This window comes from Seriola aureovittata, chromosome 4 (genome assembly GCF_021018895.1).
Source record: "Seriola aureovittata isolate HTS-2021-v1 ecotype China chromosome 4, ASM2101889v1, whole genome shotgun sequence".
In the NCBI taxonomy this organism is placed as follows: domain Eukaryota; kingdom Metazoa; phylum Chordata; class Actinopteri; order Carangiformes; family Carangidae; genus Seriola; species Seriola aureovittata.
In genome coordinates this window covers 20,909,091-20,929,107 of record NC_079367.1, presented here as the reverse complement: position 1 = coordinate 20,929,107, position 20,017 = coordinate 20,909,091, and the positions used below count along the sequence as shown (strand labels likewise).

General features: G+C 39.6%; 2 protein-coding genes across 2 annotated transcripts in view; both read left to right on the top strand.

Annotated features, from left to right (window-relative positions):
* Positions 1-268: 268 nt before the first annotated feature.
* On the top strand, positions 269-4,044 carry serpinf2b (serpin peptidase inhibitor, clade F (alpha-2 antiplasmin, pigment epithelium derived factor), member 2b). The gene is made up of 10 exons (XM_056374902.1): positions 269-426; positions 803-904; positions 1,054-1,122; positions 1,232-1,306; positions 1,453-1,738; positions 1,911-2,054; positions 2,228-2,416; positions 2,601-2,743; positions 2,875-3,079; positions 3,241-4,044. Exons 3-10 carry the CDS (start codon positions 1,069-1,071, stop codon positions 3,594-3,596), a joined length of 1,452 nt encoding a protein of 483 aa, XP_056230877.1. The 5' UTR covers positions 269-426; positions 803-904; positions 1,054-1,068; the 3' UTR covers positions 3,597-4,044.
* Positions 4,045-4,193: 149 nt separating this feature from the next.
* Positions 4,194-20,017, top strand: part of rpa1 (replication protein A1) — a 32,667-nt gene continuing 16,843 nt past the window's right edge. The window contains exons 1-12 of the mRNA XM_056374901.1: positions 4,194-4,985; positions 5,366-5,413; positions 5,967-6,045; positions 6,432-6,540; positions 6,730-6,818; positions 6,999-7,073; positions 8,284-8,398; positions 9,592-9,694; positions 9,812-9,880; positions 10,201-10,393; positions 12,404-12,540; positions 14,366-14,514. Of these exons, the coding sequence (XP_056230876.1) occupies positions 4,956-4,985; positions 5,366-5,413; positions 5,967-6,045; positions 6,432-6,540; positions 6,730-6,818; positions 6,999-7,073; positions 8,284-8,398; positions 9,592-9,694; positions 9,812-9,880; positions 10,201-10,393; positions 12,404-12,540; positions 14,366-14,514 (1,196 nt within the window). The 5' untranslated portion in view covers positions 4,194-4,955. The remainder of the gene's footprint in view (positions 4,986-5,365; positions 5,414-5,966; positions 6,046-6,431; positions 6,541-6,729; positions 6,819-6,998; positions 7,074-8,283; positions 8,399-9,591; positions 9,695-9,811; positions 9,881-10,200; positions 10,394-12,403; positions 12,541-14,365; positions 14,515-20,017) is intronic.

Here is a 20,017-nt window from a genome sequence, read left to right as displayed (position 1 = left end):
GTTGAAATGGTAGTATATCAAAGCCAGGAGTTTCTTGGAAATGTTGGCTTGTGTTGTCTGACATCAATAACTCTGGAGTCAGCAAGTTGTGTTTGTTTACCCACAGACATCTGGATTAACCACAGTTTTGCAATTAATCTGTCATGTTTCCTGTCAAAGATTTAGTTATGTCATGATTTTATCACCTGCCCATTGACATGCAAAATAGTTAAGCGTGTCAGGCTTCAATATTTAACCCTGGAAGAGTCTCAGTAGCTACATTTACAAACAAATAGTGGTTTAAATGAGGCCCCAATCAATGTAAGTTGATATTTAACTGTTTGCTGAGCAAGTGCCAATCTTTTTCTCTCAGGAATTCTGCCATCCACAGTCAGTCGCTCCTTTTTTGGACAAGGCAGCAAGTTTTTTTTTCTATTTAAATTTAAGGTAAGATCAAATTTACTTAAATAAAATTATTGGGGTACTATTATACATTTGAATAGTTTGGTGGAATATACTCAATATTGCTAAGTTATTCATGTATTTTCATGTTTGTGTGAAGTCTGCAAAAGGGGCTTTGACACTGTATCAGTTAATACTTAGACATTTTATCTTGAGACACCACAGGCAGGCAGACACCACAATGCACTGGTACTAAAAGTTGTCTCAACCAAGACAGATGGACTTTCTGTCTGTTTTATTAAATTATAAATCTCCAATATTATGATGTGCTTCAAGACAGCCTGGGTAACTGCTGAAATCTCACACTTTAACTGTGACATTCTTGGTACATTGTCTACAATAAGTATATTTTATGTTTTAGGCACCTTTCCAGATGATCCTTTAACAGAGAGGGCGACTGAGTAAAGAGAAAGTGTTTAAGACCTGCAGACTATATAGTAAAGTGACAATTTTTAAAATAAAGGTGAGAATGTCATGTTTTATGTGATCTAAAGGGGGACATTGATTTATTGCACAATAGTCTAAAGATTTCAAACGAGAGGTATATTTATTGCTTCACAAAAGCCCGCAGGTCAGACATTTTTCAGACAACATAATTTCTCTTTTCTACAGTTACGTTGTAAGGACATGGACCTCCGTCTGACACTCCTGTTGATCTGTCTCTGCAGCCAAGGAGTCACTGTAAAGCACTAATAAATCAATTTTCAGATTATACCTGATGATTATAATCTGTGCTGATTATATAATGGCTGTATAGATGGTTATTTTACACTACCTTTCTGCTCAACAGAATGCTGAGGTGGCAGAAGATGAGTTAGTCCCCTTGGTGCCTCTTATTCCATTGATGCCCAGCCACCCCAGAGAGGTTAGAGGCAAATTAGAAAAAGTTTGAATGGAAGGAGTTTTCTCTCATTGTGCTTGTTGCATCACAGCAGTGTTCTGGTCATCTTTAATTCACAGTTTGGAGAATGGGTCCTTGTGCTGAACATTTTCTCCTATTTCTGCCTTTAGAAAGTAGAAAATGAAAGTGCAACACAAGCAGAAATTGCAGATCCCACACAAGCAACTGTAATTGCAACAACCATAACTAGCAGGCCCAGTGGGGGTTCATCAGAGGAAGAGCAAGATGAGGGTTGTCTGTCTACCAACCGAAACCCAGAGTCAAGGAAGGCCATTGCTGCTGGTATTCAGAAACTGGGTGTGCAGCTGCTGCAGAACCTGGAGACAACGACAGAGCAGCCAAATGTCATCATATCTCCTTTCAGCATATCACTAGCCCTCTCCCAGCTGGCTTTGGGTATGCATGTTCTGCTTCAGCATTTACATGACACGTTGTATCTAAGCAGCTTGTGTACTACATGCGTGTAATTTACCACAACTGATGAATTGTGTCAGCAACTTGCCCTTGTTTATAGCCATCTTGAGACTGTCACTATTCTCATCCAATTATTGCCCCCTCTTCTTTACAGGTGCAGTAAATGAGACAGAGGAGCTGCTGATGCATCATCTCCATGAAAACACTCTCCCCTGCTACCACAAGTCTCTGCATAATGTCTTAGAGCTGCTCCAAAACAATGACTTGCAAATTGCCACACGTATCTTCCTGCGCCAAGGTTACTCCTGAAAAGAACACAGCTTTTGTCAAAACTATTTTTAACTATACTAAAAGTTGAGACTGCATAGCTCCTGCTTTCAGAAACTATCTTGTTACTTATTTGTGCTGACCTAAAGAGCAGGTTTAAGAGAAACAGGGTCTGAGAAAGTGTGTGTTTATTGTGTCTTGTAGGGTTTGAGCCAAAGCAAGACTTTGTCAATGAGTCCCAGCGGTTATATGACTCAGAACCAGCAGTGTTGGAGAGTTTGCAGCAGATAAATGACTGGGTAGAGAAGGCAACGCAAGGAAAGATGACTGACTTCCTGTCTGCTTTGCCACCCAATCTTCTCCTCATGCTTATTAATGCTGTCCATTTCAAAGGTGAATGAGAAGTGAAATTTTATCATATTCATGTGATTCTGCCTCTATTCTAAGATATTATGGTTGTAGGGAATATTAATTTCAAAATAATCAATAAATTCCTCTGTTCTTTTGTCATAAGCTTCTGTGTGTTTGAGTTAAGTTGCTGACTAAAACTGAGACCCCTTTTCAATGTTTCCCACAGGAGAATGGAAAGCTCGATTTGACCCACGCTTTACCTCCAGAGGTGTCTTCTACCTTGACGACGAGCACATGGTTGATGTTGAAGTGATGGAAGATGCCAAACATCCCTTGAGTTTATTTATTGACAGTGACCTGGAGGCTCAGGTGAAATACAGTTCCTATTAGTCTTAAAAGGTTTCACCACTGTTCCCAAAATACATCAGTATCTTATCGAACATGTAGTTTAGAAGGACACTTTAATCCCTGACAGAACTGCATTTCTTCTCCCTGTGCAGGTGGCGAGCTTCCCATTCCAGAATGCCATGAGCTTGTTGGTGGTCATGCCTTTGTCCGGCCAGGTAAATGTGTCTTCACTTTCTGAAAAGCTGAACATCTCGGACCTGTATAATCGTCTTCCCAAGGAGAGGGCTGTTCAAGTTAAAGTCCCCAAATTCAACCTGGAGTATGCTCAAGAGTTAAAGGATGTTTTTATCAAATTGGGTAAGACTTTTTTTTTTCAAGCGGGCTCTGTTGCAGTGTTTTTTTTTTGTTTTGTTTTTTTGTTTGTTTTCTTAACCACTGATCAAAAATGTTCCGCCTGCCACAGACTAAAAATCAAATTAATCCTGTGAGGTAAGCCTCTGCTTTCTTCTCTTTGTTAGGCCTGGGACAAATGTTTTCCAATCCCAACTTGGCTAATATAGCAGATGGCCTCCTGGTGGTGTCCAGTGTGATACATAAGTCCAGCATGGAGATAAATGAGGAGGGTGCAGAGGCTGCTGCAGCCACCGCTGTGGTCATCTCACGTGCATCCAACCCTGTTTTCCACCTCAGCCAACCGTTCTTCTTTGCCCTAATGGATGATATGACTCAAGTACCAATCTTCATGGGTGTCATCACCAACCCTAATCCAGGAGCTCCTATCATGCAGAGGGGGGGAGATCTTGGAAGCAAAGATAAAGTGGGATTTCCAATTGACAAGAACCATGTTGGCACATTTGGAGGTCCACCTAAGTAGGGACTAATAACCTGCCCGGCTGTCCCAAGGAAACTCAGACCAAGACCTTTATGATTGTACAGATTAAATGTACATTATCACTTAGCTGGATCTGTGTGAAAAAATGTTTGTTTCTTTATTTCATTACACAATAAACATACTGAGGACCTCAGTATCCCCTTTAAAAGTCAAATACTCTAATTAAAAATAATTATAGTGTTGCTGCATTAGATGAGATGTCATCCTGGTCAAGTAATAATTAAAACTACAATTAGATACAAGAAATGGTTTATACCCATAGTAAAACATCTGTTCATCTTTTATTTGATAATACATACATTTTTCAAGGTGTCAACATGTAAAGCCAAACTAATCTGGTGTAATGTCAGAGCATTACAGCATCAGTGTGTATGTAGTTTGAATTTTGAAAGATGTTATCTAATGGCATAATAAACTGAATCGATCTGGATCACTTGTCACGGTTATGAGTTTTACTGTAAAACAACTTGAGTGGAAAATTGGCTGTAGCTGCTAGCTAAAGCATGCAAATTGACACATTCACAAAAACTGGGAAAAGATAATACAAAGGTCAACTGTAGAGAACAATTTGTAATTTAACGTTTTTAGATGGGTAATTCCAGTCAAATGCCAGTTATCTGTGGTTGTAACTAATAAGTTTGCCTTTGTCTCTACTTTTGCAAGTGACCAAGTGGTATTTGGTTTTCTCCTTGTCTTTGGCTCATAATGACTGACTGCAAAGTAACCAAATTCCTTTTTTGTACTAATTATGATATATCTTTTATGATTGTTATCAATCTATTGCTCATAACCACTAAATTCCTGTTTCCACACTGAAACAAAAGAAGTTTTATTTGTGATATATAAAAATTAAGGAACAGGTCTATGAATAGTCATTGGGTGTGTATTAGTTCAATTGCTACACTGAGAAGGCATCCAATATTTCATAACTTCTAGAAAAGTAACTCAATAATTGTATATTTTATGTATATTTTACAATACACGGACATCTAAGGTTTATATTCTTTCCAAAATGAGCTCGAGTGGAGTATAAAATCTTTTCCCTGTGGATTTGAACGCATCGTAGTATTATCCCTGACGTCACGTAATGTTTGGCGCTTACGTTCGTGCAGCTGGTCTCCGGTCAGTTTTACAGGCTTAATCAGGCGATTAGACCAACGGTGCTAACAGAATACAAACTGACGTCAGATCCGTGAACGGAAACGGAAAGTACGTCGCTTGGCGCGTTTGTCCAAGCTGTTGGCGCCACTGACACAATTCATAGAGTGCTGTAGCTGGAAGGAGCTAGTTGAATATTTCAGTAAACTTTTCCTTTTGGCACTGAATAATCTTTTCCCAGACATGACGAAGCTCTCAGAGGGTGCGATAGAGGTAAGGTTATCTGCAGTAAGACTAATGAGCTAAAACGTGATTTTTTTATGACGAAAAACAAAAAATAAAGATGGTTTGTTGCACTTTTGATATACAGTCTTTGTTTAGCTGGAAAAGCCAACAGTCATTTGTTTACTTCCCTACTTTATGTAATATAAAGACGAAACAGCAGCTGTGTCGTTCACTTCTATGTCTTTTTAAAAAAAAAAAAAAAAGTAACTTCAGCAAACAGTCTGTTGTCTGACACGGTCGACTCCAGCGTTAACTTGAGACATGGATGTTAATTTAGCTTTGGGGTAAAAGTAATTTGCAAAATGTTTACACGTGAAACATTATGCAAAATATCAAGTTTGACGCTAACTAACGATGTGTGTTAACAGTCTCTGTCAAATGGCACCGGTGGCAACGACGCAGTGCTTCAGTTGGTGGTGAGTAATTAACAAAGAGAAAAAAAACAGCATCACACTGTCTTTCTTCAACGGTTAGCCACTTGGTTTCATCACTGCTGACCAAGTGACCTAACTGTTCCTGTATTTGGTAACAATTATATAAAGTGCACAAATAATTGAATTGTGTGAGTCGGTTTTAGGAAGCATTCCGCAAAACAAAGCCGCATTACTTATTTTCTTCAGGGTGGAACAGCTTCTGATGCATTTCAGGTGGTGACATACAACCTTTACATCAAAATACTACAATATGTGATAGTGAGCAGCTGGTTAAGGGTGGGTGCTACACTGCACATATTCAACAGGGTGATTCCAGGAAATGGTTTTTAACATGATGCTGCTCAGATGTGTGAGTAGCTGAGCTTGTGTTGAGTTTTATTTACTAAAGAAAATAATAATGCAGTTGATAACTTTTTGTTCATACCATACAAAAAACTAATTAAAGGAATGCTGTCATAAGATGCAGAATCACATGATCAGACAAACATTGTTCTTTAAATATGTTGAACAGTGGCACTTGTATACAACCTTTCAGAACATTCGCAAGATTGATGGGGGAAACGGTCCGGCTCGCTTTCGGGTGATGATGAGTGATGGACGCCACACTCTGTCCTGTAAGTTGTTCATCTTAATTTTTACAAACAAAACTGTTTATATAAATACAGAAGAGCAAGTTTGGATCCACAGCAAACAAAAACATATGAACAACAGGTCATTGCAGAGAGCAAGCAGAGTGTAGTGTTTGTTGGGACGAATAAAGACTTCACTGTATGATTTATTAACCACTATTTACTTGATGGTGAAAATTAAGACAGTAAGTTAATATTTTTCTGTACTTTTTTTTTTTTCTCCTTCTATTTAACACTGAATGTTGGACGGGCATGGTTGGGTTAAAGACAATGGCTGTTTATAGGAGTGGTTATTCTCAAGAGCCACTTATTTGAATCATGCTGGGTCGGCTCCTGTCTCATTCTCTCCTCATCTCTCTGTATCGCTGCAGCCTTCATGCTTTCCACTCAGCTGAACTGCCTGGCAGAGGAGAACAGACTGGCCCCCAACTGCATCTGTGTTCTGAAGAGGCATGTGACCAACATACTGAAGGATGGACGGTATGTGGTTTGTCTGTACATTTCTTTATTGCATGAACTAGACTGGAAAGACTAAAGTGTCAAAAAAGATTGTGCTAATACAACATTTGTATTTACTGTAAGCTTAAAGTGTTTTGGACAGCTAAACATGAGATATCAAAGATGCATATGAGGCTATTTTCTGTTGTTAATGGAGATGACTCATTACAGTCGGGTGGTAATCATTTTGGAAATTGATGTCATCAAGCCTGCTGAAGAAGTTGCTGGGAAAATAGGCGACCCTACTGCTTACACTGAGGGTAAGGCTTCAAAGCACAGTTTGTAATATTTGCGACTTGCACAATAATTGATGTTTGTCTTGAGGTAGTGCTCAGTGAATATGTTTATGAGGTGATATTGGTATTTAGATATACATCAGTCATACACGTTAGGTTTTAGTGTCTTTGCAGGCCAATACTAATGTCAAATCTTTCTTGTAGGTCACGCTAAAGGCCCGCAGTCAGCTCCAAACCCCGAAAGCCGCCCTCCACTGCACCCGCAGAATAGAAATGAAGGTGAGTTTTTATTTGAATTAAAATGGGTGAAAATGTTCAGAATTCACATTTTTGTGGAAAAACACTATACAGAAAAAGTACATAAAAACTCCACCAGATGGCAGCATTTCCCTACTGCTTTTTTACCATTTAGGTGACCCTCAGATTTACAGGACACAAGTAATTTTGACATCCCTGTTGAGAAACATGTTCATTTTTAGCTTTCTCATGCCTTTCTCAAGAGTTTTTTCCTCTGCATTATTGACCCTCACAATTCTTCAGAGCTCGTCCTTTACATGTGAATGCTTGGGATCATAAACTGTAACAACTATGAGCCTGTGTTGATAGGTGGCCATCTCTGCCTGTGCATGGCGATCATTTTTTATCTTTATTTTGGATGCACAGTAAAATACACAAATGAGCAAATACAGAGCAACACAGGCTACGAGGAGATTCTATATTACAAACAGATTATTTTTTGTAACACTGGTACTTGTTCATGTCAGAGATAAACAGTGGATCTCGGCATAGCAAATAACTTGGACCAGAAGAGATGTGCAATCCGGCTGTCAGAAGGGTTTTGCTGTCTTCTTGTGTCTGTCATAGCAGGTATTCATCCCTCTAATCTGCCGTGTGGGAATTGAGGTTGTGGCAAGCACCCTCCTCATCAGCACAGTCATTGTTCATTTCTCTGTGTGTGCCGCTTGATCTGGGGGCTTAATTACCAGAAGTGCAGTGGTTGGCAAAGTGGGAGGACTTAAGTGGACACTTTGAACTCTAATCCTCCGCGTGAGACGCACACAAATCAAATGTGCAGCGCTTGTTCAAACGGAAAATCTCAAAGTCAGGCAGCACCGCTCTCCGGGGGAAGAGCAGCTCCAGTTTGTTATAGCATTTCACACTCTGCCCTGATTCTGTGAAATGTGTATCATCTTTCTCACCAAAATGCTGGATCACACATCTCCAGCAAGTTGGTTTGTCAAGATTTTTGTTTCCTGTTTGAGTCTTTCCTCTTGCTTGTCTCAACAGTGATGAATTTACTTTATGTCATTAGGTTTTTCTTTGAAACTTCCCTCATGAAGTGAGATAATTACAGTGATCACAGTTGCAATCCAAAGAAATTGGATTTTTGTAATTCGTCTCTGATGAATAATGTATGTGCCTCTCTCTTGACTCCTCTCCATCACTGCTCTTCATGGATCATTTATTTCTCTCTTCATTCCTCCAACAGTGAACAGAGGTTTCAGTAGAGACTTTGGAAAGAAGCCCCCATCTGCTATGCCCAGTACTCAAGGGGGAAGCTCCAAAGTTGTGCCCATTGCCAGCCTCAACCCCTACCAGTCCAAGTGAGTATGTTTTCCAGTCAGTTGGAAATGTAATGTCGTGTCAAAACGTTGTATATTTTACCGTCTTTGGAACTGTAAAAACATTACTGCATACATGTATAATACAATAAAATAAATGCAACAACAACATACTTAACACCAGTAAGACAATGTGAAGTGTTGAACGTTGAATTTAGATCTTGAAGATAACAGGGGGTAGGCACAATAACATGAACACCTATATAATTGAATGCAGTTCTATACAATAGCCCTGCCACAGTTACAACCTATGTACCACTGAATCAGCTTTGGCCCTTGTAAAGCTTTAGTTTGTTTTGTCATAAGGGATTCTGTTATATTGGAAGTAGCAGTGGAAATATTTTTAACATAATCTGTATAAACCACATCTTTAAATCTCTGATATCAGATAGTACTATCTTATTCCTGACGTATTTGTATTGGTTGATATGTTGCCCGATAAGTAAAAAGCGATTGCAGAAGAGAAATGTGAAAGATGTGATTGAGGTCAGTGCCTACATAGTTTGTTAGTTTAGTTACTAGAATCAACTAGTGAGCATTGAAATTTTATTTTTCAAAGTTAAACTGTCCTACAAAATGCAAATGTCCTGCTTAGTACAGATCAAGGTCATAACTCTGATATATCATTATCAGACTGTGTATAGTGAGTTTTTGAGAGGTGAGATTCCTTAAAATGGAATATCTACAGTGAAATTGATACTATTGTGTATGTTTTAAGCACAAATGTCACAACCTGAACCACCCTGCCCAGCTCAATTGTATAGGCCTTTCTCACAGCGGACATGTTGAATGGCCAAACACAGGTATTACTGATAACATTACTAATGACTTTTCTATTGAGGAATGCCAGTGCATGACTCATACTGCTGACTTACTGGCTACCTAAATGTAACAGCTATTGTTAATGTCCTTGGCTACACCTGTGCTTTTCTCATTTTCATTTCATTTCATTTGGAAAAATCCAAATGTCCCTGAGAAGCCTATTGCAGAGGAGGCAAGGTTTACAGGTTTAGTATTGTCCTTTGCCATTCATCCAGAGGGCCGCTAGGGGGCAGATTATTAAAGGCTGAGTTTGTGAATAAAGAGTCAATGATTGAATAAATGGATGCATATGTGTAGGTTTAACTTTGGGTCCATTCACTGATGTGACTAAATTCAGCCTTGTCTCGTGGTAGGTGGACCATCCGTGCTCGTGTAACCAACAAGAGCACCATCCGTACATGGAGCAACTCTCGTGGTGATGGCAAACTCTTCTCCATGGAGATTGTGGATGAGAGTGTGAGTGTTAATGTGGTCCCATTGTTTATTTATGTAAATAAACTACGAGATCCTTGAAATCCTGTGCTGTGCCTGACCTACTTTTGATATTAACCACAATGTTTTATTTGATGACAGGGAGAGATACGAGTGACTGGCTTCAACCAAGAGGTGGACAAGTTCTACAGCCTAATTGAGGTTGGCAAGGTGAGATGTTCCTCCAGATAATGATTTATGGTGTCCTAATTATCTGCCAAAACTTTCTTTCACTGTGCTGTTAAAGACAGATTTGGCCGCAGACTGTTCTATCAACAGCTGCCAGTACTTTGTGAGTTAAAACCTCAGAGACTATGAATGAGTCATCTGGCTGCACTGTACCCATACAATAAGCGGCTTATGATCATCTGCCAGCCTTTGTTGATCCCCTCTGACTGTCTGAAGTCGTATCTTGTTTGCACCATTCAGTCAGGTGAAATGCTCCCCCAGATCTCTGATTAACACGTGGTTCATCCATCTGTATGGGCCAGGTCTACTACATCTCCAAATGCTCCCTGAAGATCGCCAACAAACAGTACACATCAGTGAAGAATGATTATGAGATGACGCTCAATGGAGAGTCCTCAGTCATCCCCTGTGAAGACAGCAGTGATGTTCCCATGGTGCAGTGCGACTTCATCTCTATTGGTGACCTGGAGAACAGAGACAAAGATGCTGTCGTTGGTAAGGAGCACAAGTAATGATCTCCACAGCCATCTCAGAGCCCAACCTGTGTTATTAAATTACATCAGACAGCTGTACATTTTTTTTCTCACTTTTCCAGACTGTACTTTGAAATTCAAGTACTAAACAGCCTTCAGCTCTGACTGCATATACATAGACATGGCATTCTGTCAAAAATAAAACCCTGAAATTTAATCAGCAAAAAATGTGCAGAGTCGAGCTCAAACCTGATGTCTTTATTAGAAAATTAGTATCGCCACAGTTCAAGTTTTGTTTTGTTTTTTAGGTTGCTGATCTCTCAACACAAGTTCTTTGCTGTTGATAATTATTACAGCTGCTTGTTGATATTTAGTGGTTGGAATGAATGAGGGAAACTGTAGACTTTAAATCCTCAAAGTACAATGTAACAAAGAGAACGGCTTAATAAAACATTTAAAAACAGCCTATGTCAGATGTTAAATTAAGCTAGCCTACAGTTCTACCAAGTATAGATAAATGGTGGAGGAATGAAAACATTGGATACGTTTGTCCCTGTTCAGCTTGTTGCCTCTTGAGCCAGTTTTTTTTTTTTTAATGGGCCTTAATTCCTTGTGTTTGTAGCCCTTTATTTCTCCAAACCTGCTCCACCTCCTTAACAAAGTTTTATCTTGCACTATAAAATATTGTATGTGAGAAGCTGGTTAGCATTAAGCTCTGATATCTTTCCTTTTTAATAGAGCACAAGGTGGTGAATTGGCATTTTTTTCCCAACAAATATGTGAGAATAATTTGCATTACTTGAGAATTTGAGTTTTGCTATTGAGAAACCAACCAAGCCCTACTCTAGGCTGTCTCATGTTTATTACTCAGAATCAGGTCGTGTAAACCCTTTCAGGAAAGAGCTTGCGGCTGAGTTTGTTCCTATGCTGCATTGTTGTAGTGGGATGATCCGTTTAATATGAGCTGTTTGTTCAGTTTGAATGGTGGCAACGTTTGCTAACTCATTTTTATGAGACATTAGTTTTGATGTTGTCTTATCTATGCTGTGCCCTAAACAAATGTACAGAGAGCAGAGTTTTGTTGCACAGTGCATAAGGGAGCGATTATGTCATTGCCCGTCAGTGAATGCACCGTGCATCAAACTACAAGCATAAACCAACCAACTGATATGTTAGAGCCCACCTCCTAATGAGGTGTTCCCAAGCACTCAGTAATAAGCTATCATAAGCAGAGGATAGAGTTTGCAGCGGGAAGTAGAGCCGGATGTGCTGGGAGGTTGAAGTAATTACAGTATAGGAGCAGAGAGATAAAAGTGGTATTAATAATACTGATGACAGTAATAGCCTGTAGTGCAGATTGACTTTAGGCCCTATGGCAGAGCCGATGAGAAATTGAGAACCTGCTGTCAGGTAAATTGAAGTAATAATAAGGAGCCTTTTGTAATTCTTTTAATGAAGACTGCTGTTTGAGTCATTTCTGTCCCGCACACCAGTCAGCAACAAACCTTGAGTATTTTTCTTCACGGTTGAATACATTAAAAGTCCCTTTACTCAGTGTGGGTGGAGGTTTCCACATGATGAGCATTGTTGGTGATGCCACTCTTGCACCTTTCCAAATAAATGGTTCCATCCCCATCTATTGTGCTTGATTACATTAGTCAATGTAGTGTGCATGATTAAATGTGTTTGTAGAAATAATTAAAGCCTATTTCATAGATTCTCTCCTACATTATGGATGTAAGTGCCTGGTATACAGGGCAGTGACCTGTATGAAATGAATGAATTACTTATTTCCCAAGAGCCAATTTGTGCTGGAAACTATGGGACCTAGAGTGACCTGTGGGTGTAAACACCACAATCAATATTAATGATATGAATATGTGGGTACAGTCAGTTAGCCAGCAAAATTAAATCATATTTGGTTCAGGTATTTCTATTGATAATATTAAATACAGGATGTGACTTTACAATGTGAATCATTCAAGCCAGTGTCTGCTGCTAATGTGCAACATTGTTTTGTTTTTCATTACAGATGTGATTGGAGTTTGCAAGAGCGTGGAAGAGGTCACCCGCCTCACAACAAAGTCCAACAGAGAAGTGTCAAAGAGGACACTCAACCTGATGGACATGTCTGGGAAGGTGGTGACTGTCACACTGTGGGGAGAGGAAGTGAGTATAGACATTAGATGGGGAGGAAAATGCGTAATGGGACTGCGGTGTTGTGTCTGGAGCTTTTTAATTGGCTAATGGAAATCAATGCCAGCCTTATAATGCAAAGACATGCCTATTGTAAGGGTTAAGATTTCTTGTCAGAACACTTGTTAATAATCACCACAATCACTGCCATCGAGACAATCTTTGAAACTGTCAGACCCTTAAGACCTTTTTCATTTGGTGTATGAGATTCTAAGGCCATTTAGTCTTGAATGGTTGAAGCTGAACTAAAGCTAAAGGATACATTCAGGGGATGAGCACGACATGAGCACCTTCAGTACAAAAGGCCTGTAATAAATGCCACCTGTTTGAAACTTATCTTCAGTTTTTGTTGATACTGTATCAGACAGGTATTTTAATTAAAAGGGTTGTTCAACACATTTGCTGATCACTGTTCAGCAGTTTCAGAACCAAAGACTGTTAACAAAATGTGCAGTGTTTTATGGGGGCAGAAATCGTTGACTAAATTCCCTGTCATGGGGTGATGAAGTAACTGTGCTCCTGCAGTTGATTTTTACCTGTGGCTCAGAGGGACTGTGCTGAGTTTGCCACCATTTCTTTCCTCCTGACAAGAAGCACAGTGTTCCCAGTTTGTTTGTTCGACAGATACCCCTTTTCCAGAGGGACATGCTGAGGTACACAAGATGTATATTTTACAAAGAACAATGGCAATGCCAAACAGCAAGTGTTGGAGATAGTTTCCTTGTCCCTGAAGGCTCTACTGTTGCCCCCCCCCCCCCCCCCCCCCTCCTCCAGTTAGTGTCCTCAGGTTATTATAGTAAATAGCACTGAAAAACTATGAAACTGAGAATCAAGTAAACAAAAAATATTGTACACTAATCCTGGAACTGAGCTAATGAATGTGCTCATACTTTTATCTTTGTTAGAAGTTAGTGTTTTTTAAACACATTGTGGTTCTAGGGATGTCAGCCTGTCTTTTGGTCAGGCAGTTCACTGCTTTTTTTAGACTGAAATATCTTAAAGGACCAGTATGTATGATTTAGGGGGCTCTATTGGCAGAATTGGAATATAATATTCATAATTATGTTTTCATTAGTGTATAATCACCTGTAACTATGAATCGTTGTGTTTTTGTGTTTTTAGAAAGAGCCCTTTCTATCGAAATAGGGAGTGGGTCCCCTCCCATGGAGCCCGGCATTGTTCTACCGTAGCCCAGAATAGACAAATGAGACACAGGCTCTTTAGAGGGCCTTTCATGTTTTTACTTTACTATAAGGCCACTGTAGGTTCTACTATACACGCTTGAAAAATTAGGGGTGAGGGAGGGTTATTCAGTTGGTTGCAATCTGCAACCTCACCACTAGATGCCACTAAATGGTACACACTGGTCCTTTAATATCTATTAAATGGATCAAGATTAAATTTTGTACAGGTGTCCCCAAATGATGAATCTTAGACTTTTTTTCATGAGGTTGACATTTGTAGGTGTGAGTGAAATCTCTCAACAACTATTGGATCAAATCCAATGAAATCTGGTGCAGAGACCCAGGCCTCCCAAAGGTTGAATGTTTAACATTATACCTGTTAATTATCAGTATGTTAGCATTGCCATTATGAACATGTTAGCATTTTGCACTGCTGTGCCTAAGGACAACCTAACAGCAACACTAGCATGGCTATAAATTCTTAATTTTCCTATACAAAGTACCAACACATAACTTGATAAACAAAGAAACAGAAATTCAATCCAGACAAATACAAATAACAACAAAGTTTTAATCATTATGCGCCATTTGTCATTATCTGTTTCTTTGTGTAGGCAGAAAAGTTTGATGGCTCTGGACAGCCCATTGTAGCCATTAAGGGGGCGAAGCTTTCAGACTTTGGAGGCCGGTCGCTCTCTGCATCCTTCAGCAGCACCCTGATGATCAACCCAGACATCCCTGAGGCATATAAGCTCAGAGGCTGGTAAGTGAACCTGAGGTTCATAGATAATGCAGTGCAGAAAATTACTTATGTCCTAGCAATTGTATACTCATGACAAAGTGCTTTTACAGTAGGTATAAAACATGGGTATACATTTAATGCCAGAGGGCTTTTTCTTGTTTATTTCACCCCATGGAAGCCAACCTCTCACACACAAGTATTAATGTTGGAAATTGAAGAACTCAAAGGATTTAAACCCTGGGTTTCCATTTCCCAAGTTGTGAGAGTGCATGCTCTGATTCTCATTATCAAGATTAGCTTTCCCCCATTAGCCACAATGTGGGGTGGGGGTGCTTCAATGAAGCATTACATATAAATGGAAATCATACTTAATCTGTGGAAATGCATTTTTTACTCCTCTAATCGCCTTTCTAGAAGAAATGAAATCCAGACTCATTTCTGCGCGATTATATTGATTGTAGCATTTCTTTTATCTTGGTGTGTGTGTTTGTGTGTGTTGTTGTGCAATGTTTACATATGTTATTTCATGTTTTTTTTCCCTTGAACACAAAGGATTATGTGGAAATTAACTAAGATATCTTTATCTTTAAAATCAGAGTGGTAACCTGTGTACATGTAGTCATGTGTACTGCAACAACAGTTGAATTTATTAGAAGTACCACCGCTACGTGCAGACTTGTATTTGGTACACTAACACAATTAAGACATGTGACTCTATTCCTTGAAGATTTTCCGTTGGCTTTTCTTGCAAATGAATAGAGAAACATTTAAGACTCAAGCTTTCATCTTTTCTTTTGACTCCCTTGCCAGTTCCTCGATTCTTCATTTCCTCAATTATTTCTTCTCCCCGGTGTATAACATGACCAGAAATAAGTTTGCACAGTATGTATTGAATTTCTCTATGCCAGAGGTGTGGGTAAAAGGCATTTTTGTTATTTCTCTTGTCTATATTTTAACAAAGACATCACCTGGACAGTGTGGTGTACTTAACCTCACTCCAGGAATGTGGCACACTGATTGATCCGTCCTCCTTAGAGAGCCTACTCAGGCAGGCTGTGTCTAGCCCTCCTCCCTGACATGAAGGCAAATGTCTTTTTCAAGATTGTCTGTATTTGAGAGTGAAGATCTAATTGATTCTATTCAAAGGGTTTCATTTATTTACCTCCCAGTATCAGTGTGCCTGCTCTGCACTGCTAAGTAAAAGACGGTAAACAGTTAGAATTTATTTTGTGACAAGTCCAGTGCAGTCTTTTCTCCTGCCTTTTGACAAATGTGGCTGTGAGTATTTATACTTGATCAGAGAACCTGATCTGCATAATCAGAGCAGTGAAATGTGACTCTTTCTTTGCAGGCGAGAAAGAGGCAAATCACAAAATACGCTCAAATGTGCCTCTTTAATCAGATGTCTTGGTTTATGGTAATTTCCTGATGATAGCTTTAGCACTAGCCTCTGGCTTATCTAAATATGTCATTTCTCAGAATGCCAACAACTGAACTGAACTGCTCTTACCTTTTTTGTAATGGGATTATTTTATATTTCTGTAGTGATAGAAAATGTTGTATTATCAGGACAAGTCCTGGGTCTTCTGCCCTCTTCTACCTGAACACCATTAAGTCCTGAATCAGTTTCCACATCCCTGCTGTAGCATAGGCTTTTCACACTTCCTCTGCTCTTTTCTGCTTAATGACAGAAGGTTGTTCCGCACCTTCTCCATTCACTTCTCAGTTGGACAGCTAGGGATAATGATCCTTAAATCCTTGTATTGGTTTATACACCGCAGAAGAAGGGTTGGCCCATGTGGTTCTTCTGTGGACAATGGGTTCCTGCAGGTTTGCAACCATCCACTAATGACCATTTTAAAGTCACAGATGAAAGGAGGCCAGACCTGATTCATTACTCTCAATTCAAGTTAATCCAAGTGAGGACCATGGTGAAGACAAGATCGTTATGCAGCATGTCGGAGAGCCTTAACAAAGCCAGCTTCATGCTGTGAAGAGAATAGTAGAGAGAGTAGTCCCCTTAGTAATTTATCTTTATTTTAAGGATGCATTACAGAGATGATACGTAGTGAAGTGAAGTAAGTTGTCACTGTGTGTTTATGCTGGAAGACTGCTAGCTGTTGAATACATAATGTGTGTTTTGTTGTGTTGGTGATGAGCTTCAGGAAGCAGAATTTCAGGATGGTAGTAGTCCACAAAAAATGTTTCTTTAATAATTGTTCTGTCAGCCAAGATGTGAATTGTGAAAGAACAGAACAAGGAAGCAAATCAATTAAACTCTGAATAAGTCTTTTGATGATTATTTTTTAATTTTGCACAGAAGAACCCAAACCTTTTTCTCCCTCTGCTGAACAAAGATGTGTCTTTACTGTACAGCAAAGGCTGCTAAAACAACATTGTTTTATTTATGTGGAGGCGTCTTAATTTGATTGTGTTTTGGCGCAGACCTTTGGGACTTCTTCAAATGAATAGTCTATCCTTGGTGGGCTTTTGACTCAGACTCATGCAGAGTATTAGTGGTGCCGCTCAGCACTTTCCAGTGTTCTTATATGGAAAGCTGAGTAGCATCCCTTTAATGTCACACTAATTAATCTCGCAGAGGTGAAAATAGCTTTAATTTCCTCAAATAAGAATGTTGCGCTGTGCGCTAATCATCTTGATCCTCGGGTTAATCTGGGGTCTTAGTGCTTTGTTAGCTTGCATGTGCTCTATGCCCTCACCCTCTTTTTTGAGATCACTGTCACAGGCTGCCAATGTAACAATAACTCTACGGTTCTTTGTGAAAATAATCAGTGTAAAAATCGGATTCACATTTGCACTTTGATCCATCTAACTGTGCAGAAGCAGTTGTCCATTAGGTGGCAACAGCACATTTAGAGATGGTTGTGCTGCCTTTTTCCATTCTGTCAGACAGGGCAGTCAAGTTTCTTTTAGCTACACTTTTGTCATGTTTACTCTCAGCTGTTGATGCTATCAATTGCAGACATTGACTATTAATTCATTTAGTCACACAAGCCCAAGCTTACATTTTCTCTTTCTTATCATGACTCCAGTGTTTCCACATATACTGGGCACACAGCACATAGTCAGGGAAGTAATTATGTCAGCCGAAAAGCAAACAAGCTTTAACAGTCGTCTAGTGAACATGATGCCTCACTATTTAATTGACTGTTATTCTACCCAAATGTTTCACAGTGCTATATTGAATTGAATTACTGAGTTATTAGCAGAATTGAATTAGTAACTGACTTACTGAATGTTTTGAACCAACTTTGGCAACAGAGGTGTCTGACAATGTGAAGAATTTGGTCGTAAGTGAATAACAGAAGGCGGTCGATCTCCCTTCAGTCACCACTGTAAAAGTAATCTTCAGCCAAAGACACTCAGTCCCGAGATGCTTGACTGCACTGATATTCAATTAACATTCAGAGAGATCCAGTCAGAGAAAATTTCCTCAAGCAAAGGTCTCGAACATCATAATGTCTCACTCGTGTTATGATTCAGTGCCATACATATTGAAGTAGCCTAGTAGTTGTATCAATATCTGTATGTAGTCAACAACCAGCTGTCAAATCAAATTAAAAAAACATATACAGTTCATTAATATTTCTACAATATTTGTTGTTAGTCTTCACATAGAACTGGAGGGATTATAGATAAGTACTCTAATAATAAATAGTGGTTATTTTTTCATTTTAAGTAAAGTGAGTGCTTGTCAAAAGTGTTTCGATTTAGAAAACTAGGGATGTCACATTCCCAGAAATTTGCACTGATACCAATGAAATTCCATGATTTTCAATATCAAATTCAATACCACAGAGAACAACTGAGGCTGCTGCATACAGTGTGCTAACACACACAAGTATGTGTATACATGTGCAAACAAACACATAGTGGGCAAGCAGTAGTTTAAATTGACTAACAAGACAATAGTGTGAAAATAATAATTTAAAAAAGTCAGTGTCATATTTTGACAGTAGTCTACTACTAATGTCATAAGTATGTTATGAGGTGTGGCTGTGTCAGTCTAAACAAGGTAATGTTAGCCTTTGTAAATGTTCTGAGTAGATCTTTGCTACAAAACACACCAGCTGTTGCAATGCACAAGCAATAACTTTAACACTTCAGGACATGAACATGTTGACGACATGTTGCTAATATAAAATTAACAGCTGAAACTCACTCACCCTGAATGCTGTGTACAGATCCAGATGTCTGTCTTGGAGCTGCTTAGATAAGTTTGAGGTGTTTTCTCCTGTTTCCTTTCCTCCATTTGAAATGCTCTGTGACACTTGTCCCTGCTGATCCACGTCAAATACAAAATATCTCCATACACCACTCTTGGCGTGTTTTTTTTTTTTTTTTTTTTTATCTCTTCTCTTTCCACAACTTGCGTTGGAGCTGTTGCTACACCTGCACTAGCTGCTGCCCTGCTGTTTATTGTGCCAGCCTTCTTTAGACTAGGACACTTGTAGAGTTATTATACTGCCCTCGTCAGCCCTGGAAGAATTACATCTCCAGTACCTACGACTATGGTACCTGAGAAAAATATGTAGCATCATATTTTCAGAATTTTGTATTTGTAGAGCCAAATATCCTCAATGTGTACAGGGCCACTTTCCTCAGACCTGTGAAAGCTCTATCTGATACCATTTGGAACCACAAAGTGGCAGGGTCAGTTCCTCCAAAAAGCTCTTTCAGGGCAACATCTGCTTGGAGACAGACCGGTTGCATCTGGAGAGGCCCAGCATTTGCCCACTTGAAATGCTGTGTGACTTCCTTTGAGGACCTACTGACATCTGCGAGGAGGAATGGGTTCTGAATGAACAGGGTGAGCTGCTGTCCAAGACCGAAGCTATCAAAACGTTTGAAGTTTACAATCGGCTTGTCAACAAAAGAAGATACATCTCTTTCACCCTGAACCTGTTCCTACAATGGTGCGTGGTGTCCACAGTCTCCCTGTAGGTCTTCTTTTAACACCCAGTTTTCCTCTGGATGCAGCGGAAAGCTGTCATCAGGTCACAAACTGAATTGTCCTTGCCCTGTGGCAATGCGGTTCATTCAGGTGTGAAGTGGTACCAGCCAAAAAAAGTCACAATATCCATATTCTTATCTTCATGGTGTTGCCTTCTGGCTGTTCAGCTGCAATTTCCCTCCGGATGGACCAAAGGAACTGAACATCCTACCTATGCTGAGCCATCTTGTTGTGCAGCAGAAGGTCATCAGCATTTGTATCAACTTGTCTGAGGAATTCCCTGAGCATGCAATGCTGATCAGGAGAGGATGCCCTGAGAAAGTTAATCATTTTCATCATTGTGTTCATCACCTCAGCATACTCGTCTGACAGAGTGGAGCACAGGACTGATTGATGAATTATGCAATGTAAGAGATGAGCTCAGGATTGTACACATTCATTCTTGCCATGACTCCTTTCTCTCTCCCTTCCATGGCAAGGGCTCCATCTGTGGTTATTGAAACCACTTGATTCACTGTATTTCCCTCTCTACTGGTCCTTCAGACCAGT

What these genes read in the sequence shown, in the direction of transcription:
- serpinf2b (XM_056374902.1), top strand. Translation starts at nt 1,069, where the DNA reads ATGGACCTCCGTCTGACACTCCTGTTGATCTGTCTCTGCAGCCAAGGA. An exon ending in TGCCCAGCCACCCCAGAGAG is followed by an intron (nt 1,307 to 1,452) that starts GTTAGAGGCAAA and finishes TTCTGCCTTTAG; the next exon opens with AAAGTAGAAAATGAAAGTGC. An exon ending in TAATGCTGTCCATTTCAAAG is followed by an intron (nt 2,417 to 2,600) that starts GTGAATGAGAAG and finishes TGTTTCCCACAG; the next exon opens with GAGAATGGAAAGCTCGATTT.